The sequence below is a fragment of the Phocoena phocoena genome, chromosome 8 (assembly GCF_963924675.1).
Source record: "Phocoena phocoena chromosome 8, mPhoPho1.1, whole genome shotgun sequence".
Lineage (NCBI taxonomy): Eukaryota > Metazoa > Chordata > Mammalia > Artiodactyla > Phocoenidae > Phocoena > Phocoena phocoena.
In genome coordinates this window covers 18,285,458-18,298,083 of record NC_089226.1, presented here as the reverse complement: position 1 = coordinate 18,298,083, position 12,626 = coordinate 18,285,458, and the positions used below count along the sequence as shown (strand labels likewise).

The 12,626-nt window shown below is 38.6% G+C and overlaps 1 protein-coding gene and 1 pseudogene across 1 annotated transcript; both read right to left on the bottom strand.

Moving 5' to 3' along the window:
- Nucleotides 1-4,323: 4,323 nt before the first annotated feature.
- On the bottom strand, nucleotides 4,324-5,847 carry LOC136126515 (NXPE family member 1-like; annotated as a pseudogene).
- A 3,168-nt stretch (nucleotides 5,848-9,015) lies between these two features.
- LOC136126514 (NXPE family member 1-like) lies at nucleotides 9,016-12,300 on the bottom strand. Its single transcript, XM_065881685.1, is given in 3 exon segments — nucleotides 9,016-9,074; nucleotides 11,708-11,796; nucleotides 11,798-12,300. Coding segments are annotated over 3 exon segments (651 nt in total).
- Between the last annotated feature and the right edge of the window lie 326 nt (nucleotides 12,301-12,626).

The window sequence follows — 12,626 nt, the reverse complement described above, 5'->3', positions numbered from 1 at the left end:
GGAGTGATTATTGCTAATGGGTTATTTTTGCTCTGGGCCTTTTCACTGGATAGAGCTAGGACATATGTATATTTGAAAATAAAAAGAATCATGAATTTATACAGATGTTTCCAATTCAATTTTTGAAAAGTTTGTTTTAACGTCTTTAATTTTTTTACTTGCATTTTTCTTTTTCATTAAAAACTCCATTTCCTGATATCACTAACATAAAAATTTGCCTTATCCAATAAAATGTAAAAAACAGTTACAAAATAATAATATCAGTATTAGTTCTAATAAAAAGACTGTTGTGTGAAACTTGGGAATTTTTTCTAGCTCTATGTTTCCTTAGAATATATGCAACCATGGAAGTACAGTCAAAATGCTGTGTTCTTAAGTCTCTGAAACACAGAAAAACATAGTTTTGTGTCACCAACTTGACTTACAGCTAGGTTTATTTATTTATTTTTTCATTTTTAGGAATTTTTTTCTTTTTGGTTTAATGTTTTTAATACGTAAATCATATGTATGGTTCCAAAACCAAAACTATGTAACAAAGTATAAGAGTCTTGCTTCTATACATGTCCCTTCTACTCTGAATTCTGCATGCCTTTATGGATTAACTTATCATTTTTCATCCAGTGGTTCTGTTGTTGTTACTGCAGTTATAAGCGAATACAGCTGTGTCTATCCTTCCCTTTTAATTACCTAAGAGGTTGCACACTATGTACTGCAACTTTTCTCATTTACAGTATATCCTGAGACTAACAACATTAGTTTGTAGAGCTCTCCCTATTCCTTTTTATGGTGGCATTGTGTTATCTTGAGAAGATGTATCATAATCTGTTTGGTCCCCTATAGATGCACATTTTGTTTGTTTTCCAACTTTTTGATATCACAAACAGTGCTCCAATGAATAATCTGTGTAGAGTTGTTTCATAGTTTTGTTAGTGTCTTTGAGAATGCTGGGTCAAAAGGTAAATACATATGTACCTTTTCCAAATATTGCCAAATTTCTCTCCACCGGGGCTGTACCATTTTGAATTCCCATCAGTGATGTCTGAGAATGACTGTTTCTCCACAGTCTCATCAATATCATATGTTTTCAAATTTTGGAATTTTTGTCATCTTGATAGAAGAGAAATGGTATCTCAGTGTAGTTTAGATATATATTTCTTGTTCTGTGTTTAAGGGCCATTTTCATTTCTTCAACTAAATCGTCTACTCTTATCTTTTTCTAATTTTCCTATCTGGGCCTTTTTCTTTTCAATTTTAAGAACTTTTTATATAATAGGCATAATAGTTTTTTGTCAAGGATGTACGTTGCAAGTGTTTTTTCTCTATTTGCAATTTATCTTTTTTTTTGGGGGGGGGGTACACGGGCCTCTCAGTGCTGTGGCCTCTCCTGTTGTGGAGCACAGGCTCCGGACGCGCAGGCTCAGCAGCCATGGCTCACGGGCCCAGCCGCTCTGTGGCATGTGGGATCCTCCCGGACCCGGGCATGAACCCAAGTCCCCTGCATCGGCAGGCGGACTCTCAACCACTGCGCAACCAGGCAAGCCCTGTAATTTATCTTTTGACTCTGCTTATGGTTTTTGGGGGGACATGTAAAATGTTTTTATTTTTACATAGTCTGACTTATCAATCTGGGGTTTTAAGTTATCTGGACACAGAGAAAAGAGAAAGTACTTTATTCTATGTATTACAAATGTCTTTTCACAGTTTTTGGTTTATTTTTTTGCTCTCTTAATGGTATCTTTTGATAGCTGTTCCTGATTTTAATGTACTAAAACTTACCAGTATTTCCCCTCCTGATTAGTGTCTTTGGAATTCAGTCTAAGAAAACATTCTACCTGGAAGTCATAAAGTTATTTTCTTATATTATCTTCAACAGTCCAGGAACTATTTATTACTGTGCTGATCAAACTATGCTCTGAGGACCTGTGCTAATTCTGAACTGTTTTTTAACTGATCCATGATGAGATAAGTACAGAGGTTGAGAGTATGCATTCAGAAACTTTTATGGTGATGTGATATTACATGGTGTGCAAGAGGACTCATCTTGCTGATAGTTCTGGTGTGATTGAACTCATGTGGTGAGTCAGGCATCTGAGATTTTGGATATTTTTAAAAACATGGCTCTTTTTAAAAATTAATTAATTAATTAATTAATTTATGGCTGCATTGTGTCTTAGTTGCTGTGTGCATGGGCTTTCTCTAGTTGCGGCGAGCTGGGGCTAATCTTCGTTGCGGTGCACAGGCTTCTCATCCCGGTGACTTTTTGTGCAGAGCAGCGGCTCTAGGCACGCGGGCTCCAGTGATTGTGACATGTGGGCTCTAGAGCACAGGCTCAGTAGTTGTGGTGCACGGTCTTAGTTGCTCCGCGGCATGTAGAACATTCCTGGACCAGGGATTGAACCTGTGTCCCCTGCATTGGCAGGCGGATTCTTAACCACTGCACCACCAGGGAAGTCCAAAAACGTGGCTCTTTACTACAGAGAGTGTGAGATGTATTCTTCGAGAAGCTTTATTGCTTTGCTTTTCGCATTTATGTCTGTGATCTCCCAAGGACTGTAGGGGTCCAATTTTATTTTTCCCATATGGGTACCCTGTTTTCCCAGAACTATTTATTGAAAAGGGTCACTCACTGCTTCCCTCATTGCTCTGCAATGGTCTGTTTGTCAGGAGCCAAGAGTTCTGTTCTCTGTATTCTGTTTCATTTGTCATGTTTCTCTTTGCACCAGTACCACACTGTCATAATTCTATAAATAGCTTTAAAATAAGTGTTGATATCTGGAAAAGTAAGTTCTGTAACCTTCTTTTTTTAGCAGTATCTTGGTATTTTTGGCTCTTTGAACTTTCTTAGAAATTTTAGAATCATATTGCCAAATTATGCATGTGCTCACAGATACACACACACACACACACAACCTGTTCAGATTTTGATTGGAATTGTGTTGCATTTATAGGTCTGTTTAGTCTTTCCATTTGTGGCTGGAGAGTGGTATGTGTGTGTGTGTGTGTGTGTGTGTGTGTATCTTACACATTGTTGTATTTATTCCTATCTTTTGGGTTACTCAGTGTTTTTGATAGTTTACTGAGTTGTACTTTTAAGTTTTGTGTACACTCCTAAATATATCGTTATGTTTTACAATAGTGATGGTTTTAAAACATGCATTTCCAATAGGTCAAAAGTCCCAAATTTCTAAAATTAAATATAATACAACATAAGATACCATGGGATTTTAATTATATTTTCTAATCATCTATTGCTACTATGAGGGAAATTATTAATTTTTGTATGTTGAGCTTATATTAGGTCACCTTCTAAATTTTTATATTTAGCTCTTTTTTTAAAGAGAGTGTTTTTAAAATGAGAATGTTTTTTTTAAAGAGAATGTTTCTGAAAGTGAGTGATCAGATAACCAGCACAGTTACTTCTGTTCTTTCTGACAGATACAGCCAGGACACTGTTGAATAGCAATAGTGACAGGCATTCATGTTTTCTTCCTGACGTTAGTAAGAAACGTTTGTTATGTTTCATTCACTAAGTGATGTTTATTGTAGTTTTCTGGTAGCTAAATTTTAAGTTATGGGAGCTTTCTTCTCTTCCTAGTTTGTTACTAGTTTTCCCCTCAACCTCCAAAGAATTTGTGTTCAAGTCTATCAAGATTTTTGTTTTAAACTAGGTGCTGGCAAACTATGGCCTAGAGGTCAAATACATTTTACCACTTTTTTGTGGGGGGACCCGTCATCTAAAAATGGTTTTTGCATTTTTAAAAAGTTGGGCAAAAGAAGAATAAAACTATATGAAATTCAAAATTCAATATCCATAAATGACGTTTTATTGGAACACAGCCATACTCATTCTTTTACATGTTGTCTTGGCTGCATTTATGCTTTCATGCTACAATGGCAGAGTTGAGCAATTGTGACGGAGGTAATGGCCTGCAAAGCCTAAAACATTTACTATCTAGCCCTTTACAGAAAAGTTAGATGACCCCTGTTTTAGACCATCATGGTGATCACTTTTATTCTCTTTTACCCTACTAAAGTATCAAATAGGATGCTTTCCTCCACAAGTAATAGAAATCACGACCCAAAGTTTACTTACAGAATAAAAACATTCACATGTAGACAAGCTCTGGGCATGGCATAATCATTCTTCATGTCTGTGTTTTTGGCTTTGCAGCCTATATTGGTTGTCTTTGTTCTTAAGTGTCCTCCCTGCCCAGATGGAATCTTTTAAATTTGATTTTCTTTGTCCCTAAAATAAGTAAAACTTCTCTGACAATACAGATAGGATTATTTGCCGACTGGTCCCTAGGGATTTTGTATATTGTTTTAACAAATGTAGTTTAAGTACATGTTAGTCTGATTTCCAATCATATGGTCAGGTGTGTGGATACTATTGGTGCCATGTGCAATGGTGCTATCCTAGGTATCAATGACACCTACATTGAAATTTTTGAAAATGTCCTTCCTGGTAAGATATTGAATGTTAACCGCGGATGTCTCCAAACCTCTTTGTGTCTATGTGTATCTCCCTGATGTTTTCTGTTTTAAGGATCATTTTAGTGTCCGGGCTTCTTAGGAATAGTCATTCAATAGCCTTTCTGATACTGATGGCCCTGTGAATAAAAATGTCAATGCGGAAGGGTCTGAAGTGCTAGCCAAGTGTGGTGATGGCTGTGTTTCTTTGATGATGATGGCTGATATCTGGTCAGTTTCCTGGGATATAATCCTCATCTATCACAGAATAGGAAAGTGATAAAAGGGTAGCTATATTTTCCCCACTGACTCTGAATGTGTCTGTCTTTCTGTATCCAGAGGGAATTGTTTCTTAAAAATTCTAGTTCCATAAGATAAAAAATTTTAGTGCTGATAAAAAAATAAATAAACCTTTGAACTAGAAGGACATGATTAATATTTTTAAAAAGAATATCGTACCATTTCAAATGCTCACCCATCAAGATTATTTCTGACTGGATCTTCCCTACTCTCTAGGGTAGAGTACCTGTTCATATGTGTGAAGTGTCAATCAAAATGTAAAGTTTTCATTGGAATTTATAAACAGGAACAACATTTCTTCTGAAAGAGGGAATACAATATATTCTAAATTAAAAGGCTCAAATCTGGAAAGATAAGTGAAGTTGAAAATAAAACAGCCAAAATGAGAGAATAGAGACCTTATTAAAAGTATTTTTATACCAGCCTGAATTTCTAAAAGAATATAAAATAGTTACATACTTTTTACAACTTTGAGTAGGTACTGCATCCACTACCACAGGGTAGAGTCTCACAGGAGGTAAATGAGTTTTCCTTTTAAACATCCGTTTATCTTAATCGTATTAACTGAATCTTGAAGTTCTATCATTTCTTTGCCATCTTTGCTGATGCTGTGCTGACTTAGGCCTTGGTCTCTAACCTGAATATCACTGGTCTGACAGTTGGTGTCCTTGTATAAAATCACTTACCCTTACTCAATTAATGAAGCAATAATTTATTTTTTCTATGAACTTTTTTTATAGGAATATTTTTAAACATTTTAAAAATAGCTTAAAAATAACATATCCACATTTAAAAAACTTCAAAAAAGCTTAAAATATCTAACTTGAATTCATATTTTTAAATAGGATTTTGCTAAAAGTGACACGCAGCAGGCAACACAAACCAATATTCTGAGATCTTCCCAGCGAGTTCCATTAGAATTACAAGCTCTCTTGGCACATGGTCTGTCTTCCAATGTATCTCAGGTAGCAGTGCACCAAGAGTTTTGCTATGGGGTAACAGAGATCATCAGATTCCTTACCTGTCATGCTTCCTCGTCACTTGCTGTGTCACTCTCCTACCACTAGACCAATGCATCGTATTTTGGTTTGTTTACATCAGCACTTCTGTACTAATATCATATTCTGTATTAGATAGGAAGAAAATAATAATGACTTAAAAATACAAACGTATTTATCCCTCACATAACAGTCATATAGTGAGCAAGCCAGGGCTAATATGATGTTGCATGGTGTCAGGGATTCCAGTTCCTTCTGTCTGCTTGTTCTGCTGTTCTTTTTTCAGGGGGGGCTGGTGTGATACTCTTAATTTTATTATTCCTTTTACAACTTTACTGAGATCTAATTGGTGTACAAAAAAACGCATATACTTAATGTGTACAGTTTGATGAGTTTGAACATATGCATAAACCCATGACGCCATCACCACAGTTAAGGTGCTATTCTTAACCTATGACTTCAGTCCCACGGTCTAACATGGCTCTTTCATCTCTTACCATTATATCTACAGTTCAGCCAGTAGGAAGGGGAGGGCTAGTTGTTTTACTTTTAAACGCATGACCTAGAAGTTTCCCTTATCACTTCCACTCACAATCCTGGCAAAAATCTAGTTATGGCCTTAACTAGCTGAAAGAAGGCTGTGGCCCTTAGTTTGTGACAATGGACCCAGCTAAAATTCTGGTGTTCAGTTACTAAAGAGAGAGAGGGGAACGGATATTGGGAGACCACCTGCTTCACTTTCCGTGCTTAGCCCCATGTAGGCCTTGTGGTCTCTGGTTGTCAATGTCCACATAACAGTCATCAACATGGTTGTTCTGTGCGTGTAACCTTTGGACAAATGGCAAAATGGTGCTGATTGCAGAACTGGAAAAATTCTGGATTAGCTATTCCTTGATGACCTGGAGGAGTTGTTAAGTCCTGGTGATTTTGGCCTGCTAAAGAGAGTTTTCATAATCCTATGAAATTCCTGTGTTGGAATTTCCGTGTGACATGTTTGACCTTCTATAATGTTTGACAGCATCGCATCCTGGATGGCTGAATATCATAGCCCTGGAAACTTAACATTGCTCTACCCATCCTAATAATGCACTGGCGTACTTCGGTGAGTTTATTATCATAACCATATCTTGTATAATATTAATGTGTCAGGGTATTCATTTTTGCCAAGTGTCAAACTAAGCACTCTGCAGGACCATTTCAAATATATAGCAAATTCTCTTATGATCAGTCTTACGTGTTTATTTTACTTGATAATTTTATAAAAGGCTTGAATACTTTTAAGAGTATGTTAGTAATAGTTTTAAGATTCCATTGTATTTATTGATTAGTTTAGGGATTGTGGCAGGCAGACTAATGGCCCTCCAAAAATATCTACTTTATAATTCCTGAGACCTGTGAATATGTTACCTTCCACGGCAAGTGGGACGTTCCAGATATGATTACAGGTATGTGTTTTGAGCTGGGAGATTATCCTGGATTATCTGGGTGGGACCAATCTGAATCGCTTTAGTTATCAAAAGTGGAAGAGGGAAGCAGAAAAATGGGTCAGAAAGATGTAGTGTGAGGACTTGACCCACCATTGTAGCTTTGAGAAAAGGAGGAAGGGGGCTGCGAGGAATGTGGGCAGCCTCCAGAAGCCTGAAATGACAAGGAAACTGATTCTGCCCTAGAGCCTCTGGAAGGGAATGCCTGTCCTGCTACACCTTAATTTTAGCCCAGTGAGACTGATGTTGAACTACTGAACTATAGAACTGCAAGGTGATACATTTTTGTTGTTTCAAGAAGATACATTTTTGTTGTTCAAGATACTTTGTTACAGCAACAGTAAGAAAATAATGCAGAGATGATTGACATTTTTTTCGGTATCAAGTCATCCCACCCAGAAACAAACAGTATTTTTTCATCTATTTATATAAATTTTATTTTATATCACTTAGTAGCAATTTAAATTGTCTTCCCGTAGGTCATGCACGTTTTGTTAAATTGTGAATTAGCTCTTTAAAGTACAAAGCAGATTGCATCACTCTCTTCCTTCATTGTTTTTTTGTAGCTTTCAAAAACTTACTGAATAAACACTGAAATCCTCAGCTTTGTACTTGAGAGCCTTCCATGATTTAGTTTCTTCCCTTTTTTAGCCTCATGCTCCACTACATTCCACCAAATGCTCTCACTCCTTTGGGCTGTTGAACAAAGTTCATGATGATTTTGCTCCTGAGTAATCAGATTAAAAAAATACAGAATACTAAATTGAATTTGAATTATTTTTAAGGAGCAATCATTTTTTAGTGTCAGTATTTCTCGTGCAATATTTTCCCTTTATCTCATGTCATATGCATAAGAAATCAGGAATTACTGAAATTGAACTGACACTTTGTATTATTATTTGCTAAACCCGGCAACCTTACTCATGATCTTTATGAGTTTTCCCTTTCACCTCATTCCCTGTCTACAGATATCCTTTGGGGCTAAGTCAAATACCACCTTATCATAAGCCCTTCTGCCTTTTTACTTCCTTCATAGAATTGGTAGGTTAAATGTCTTTCAGATTGCGGCCTTGCTGAACATTTATTTTTCTCCATTTGCCCATAACGCCTCATATCTGTTAGAATCTCAATAAACATTTGCTGAATAAATGAATAAATATTAGGCAATAAATCAGTTGAGGTACATCTCAAAATGATTGTTATTGGTAAACTCTTAGGCTTTAAAGAAAGTTATTTTAAAGCTAAGTATAAACATTGTTCTTTCGTAAGTAACATGGCTTTGTGTTTAACACTAAAACACATTTAATGAAACGGAAAACTCCATATAAAACTGCTAAGTGCATCCACTAAAAGTTAGGAAGGTATGCCCACAGAGAATTCGGCTAACTAAACCAAAATGTTCCTACTCTGGAGCTGTGGGTATCCATCAGAGATTTGTACAGAATGTCCCCCAGACAGAATCACTGACTCTAGGAGATGCATTCCTGGGTTTAAATATGGATGTAGGGTATGAATACTTTCCCCTTTGGGATAAATTGAGATGAAATCTGTTATAAAAAGAGTTTGAAATAATTTCCTTGAATTGATTTCTCTCTTTAAAATCCAAGGTGATTGACACCACAGACTCCTGCTAGGAATGGTGTTCCTGGAAAATCGTGATTGTTAGGGTTGATTCTGATAAAGTTTCCTCTGTGTCAGAATGTCTCTTAGAAGATCCATGCCAAGCACCACCTACCACAGGACAAAGCAAACTCACTGTTATATCAGGAGACATCAATGTGGTTAAGATGTTTCATCATTTCAACTCCTATACTGGACCTTCAAAAATATAAGACAACAAATTACCCTGCTGTCTGTTGACACAATACAAGTAATAGAAGCTTGTGAGTGAAGGATAATTTAAAATTTGCTACAACTGCAAGCTATTATGGTTGTTGTAAATATTGTATCTATTGGGCATTGTATATGAATTAGGATTTTTTATTGTATATCCATTGTATATGCATTAGGAAAACTATTTAACTTTCTGGGAGCACCTTGAAGTCCAGGGCAGCTCTGCTCTTCTGTCACATGCAATCAGTGTGTCCTGGAATTTTAGTTTCAAAGTATTTATCTAATCTGAAAGTCCTCCTCTCTCTCTACTTACACATCACTTATTCAAGTTCATACAATATTTTTCTTAGATTACTGTCAGCCTCTACCCAGGCCGTCTCAATCTTATCCCACCTAAATTCTTCAACACAACTGCCAGAGCATCCTTTCTTATTGCAAATGCAACTACATTACTGCTTAAAATCCTTTATTTTAAAGTTGTTTATTTAAAATCCCCATCACTCACCTAAGGGTTTCAGGCTTCTTAGCCTGGCATGAAGACCTCTTCTCACAGGGTTCCTGCTTCCCTCTTTGTGTATGTTTTCTGCTATGTTTACCTTCCATTTTTCCTAGAAACTTGCTTTCCGAGGGTTGTAAGCTTTACGAAGGAAGGTAATACATTTGCCTGGTCCACTGCTGTGTCCCTAATACCTCACAAAGTGGCTGGCAGAAAGTCATGTTCAGTCTGAGGCATGAATAAATATACACTGCATTTCTTTCCTCCAGTTGATGAAAGACTATCTGACTCTCCTACTTCAAAGCCCTTACTCTCCCTTTGATTCACTCTTTGTTCCAATCCTGTGTACATGTGTAGGTAAGCGGTAGCAGGCAGAAAGGGGGCACGGGGGAATGGGGACCCAGGTGCCAGGTAGTACAACGGATATAAGTGGTACCTGATTCGCTACTATGGATGTCTCTTCAGGTTCAATCCAGAGAAAGGAAGGGATCAACACATTTTCATCCTTACTGGGACTTAGGCATAAGGACACTTACTGGGTAGGAAGAGATTTGGTGAGGGGTACCATCAGAGATCAAAGGGAAAGAACAGAAACCCAACTGTGCTTTTACTTGTTTCAGAAGGGAATCGAAGACTATTGATCAGAAGCCAACACTTGAATAACTCTGTAAGATCTGAAATACATGTTATTTTTCCATGTTTGCTATCCATACTTTACTTCCTCTTAGCGTATTTTTTGGGAGCTTAAGGGGAAAAGACTGTAAGCTTGACTTAGAAAACTGCTGAGAAAGGGGTTTCTGAGAACCTAGCATTCCACTCTATGGCCAAGCTTAGGGAAAGTGAATTCCCAGGAAAAAAAATGGATCCCTGGGGGGAAAAAAAAGAATGGAAAGGGAAAAGGAAATGGACTGAGACTTACAGAAAGTTAGCAAAGTAGCCAAAGAGTCTGGAACTGATAGGTTGTCTCAGGGATTGGCCCACAGGTTCTGGGATTTGTGGTGGCATATAAGTTATCATTTGTAAATTCCCAAAGTGACTCATGAAGTGTTTTGCAGCTTATGGTAGAGCTGGCAGACCAGGAAGTAAGTATGTTTGTGAGGAATGGGAGAAAATCTTGGCATTGACACTGCCATGATTGATATGAGAAACACGCTTACACCCCAGTTTATGGAGGTCTGTTCAACTGGAGGCTTCCGAGAATCACTAGATCACAACTCAGGGAGTATGAAGGGCTCCTCCAACCTGATATCTGAGAATATCTGAGAATACCTGATCTTGAGATTAATTGGAGATGACCAGTAGGAAGGAGTTGGATCGTTGGAAAGATGACTCAGGCTGCAGTGTGGACAATGGATTAGAGAGGGTAGGCTAGGCAGAAAGGAATCTGTGACAAGTAATCTAGATGAGATGATGATGATCTGAACTCAGGTAAGAGCAGTAATCATGGAGAGAAATGGATAAATGCGAAAGATACTTAAGAGGTAGAATCTACAGAATATGATATGGGGGATGAAGAAGCATGGATGTTACCATACACTTATCAAGGAATCCTTTTCTGGTGTAACATCTATTAACTAACACAGCAGAATACTTTTCCATTGAACATATTTTGTAAAACCTAGGTCTACAGTAAAAGATATGACTGAATCTGAGAATACCGGTCATCATGGAGAAGGACAGGCATATATAATATAGCTCACCTTGGGTAGCCCTCTTTTATTGAACATCTGAGTGAGAATGCCAACCCTGGTGGTAGGAGTCATGAACAGGGGGCTCAGGAAGATGCCGCATACCTGATCATACCTTAAAGAGGCATCTGAGAGGGTCATGCTCAATTTTTTTTTTTTTTTTTTGCGGTACACGGACCTCTCCCCATTGTGGCCTCTCCCGTTGCGGAGCACAGGCTCCGGACGCGCAGGCTCAGCGGCCACGGCTCACGGGCCCAGACTCTCCGCGGCACGTGGGATCTTCCCGGACCGGGGCACGAACCTGTGTCCCCTGCATCGGCAGGCGGACTCTCAACCACTGCGCCACCAGGGAAGCCCCATGCTCAATATTAATTGAGGTACGCAATGTAGCTCTGCCTGTGGGCACCTCTCAGGGTATCTAAAAGTATACTTAGCTGTGAAAAAAAGCTTCTTCCTTGACAGTACGATAAGAAATTTCTCCATTCCTGGTGGTCATGTCAGTCAGGGCCTCACAGAGTATGTGTTGAGGTCAGAAAGTAGAATTCTTGGACACGAGTATCCAGGTTCTCACACAGTTCAGCACTTGAATTTAAAACCAGGGCGCAATCAGTATTGACATGGGAGGTACCATTGGCAGACTGGCCCGTGAAGATCACCCTGTCATAGCCTTGGTTCCCTGCCCTCCAGAGAGCCGACACCCCTTCACTGGGGAGGATGAGCAGGAGAGACAGAGACACCCGGCCCTCCCAGAACAGGGTGAAGCTGACAAGGTAGGTGCCATTGAAGTCTGTCACCTTTCCCGAAGCGCCTGCCTTCAGAGCTGGGGAGGACATCCTGGTCCTCAGGAAATCCCCGCCATATTCCTTTCTGCGTCCCAAGTGGTCCCTCACCTCCAGCAGGACGTCTAGCTGATCCCCCCTGCAGTATGTGTCTTGAGGGCTGAGGAGGGTGGCTTTGCTGGGTGTGGCGCTGGTGGTGGAGCTCATGTGGGTGAAGGGTCTGGGTGGGATCAGCTGGTCTAGTTTCTCCATGATCCCCTTTATTCTCAGCTCAGTCTCTGTTGGTGACTTTAACAGGCTCGGTGATGTTTTAGGGTATGGGGACTTTGTGGAGCTGTTCCAGTGGCGGAGAGAAATGGGTAAGTTAGAGTGAACCAAACTGAAGGGGCAAGGAATGTGACATACTATGAAATGAACCTGTCCAAATTATTTTTACTTATTCTGTGTTTGAATATTTATTTACATATTATCATCAATTTTCTTTAAACTCTGACAATTTTGAATAAAATGTATACTACACATTTATCTTTAACCTCAGTGTTTTTGAGAATGCCTGAACAGTTGTAGATAAATACATT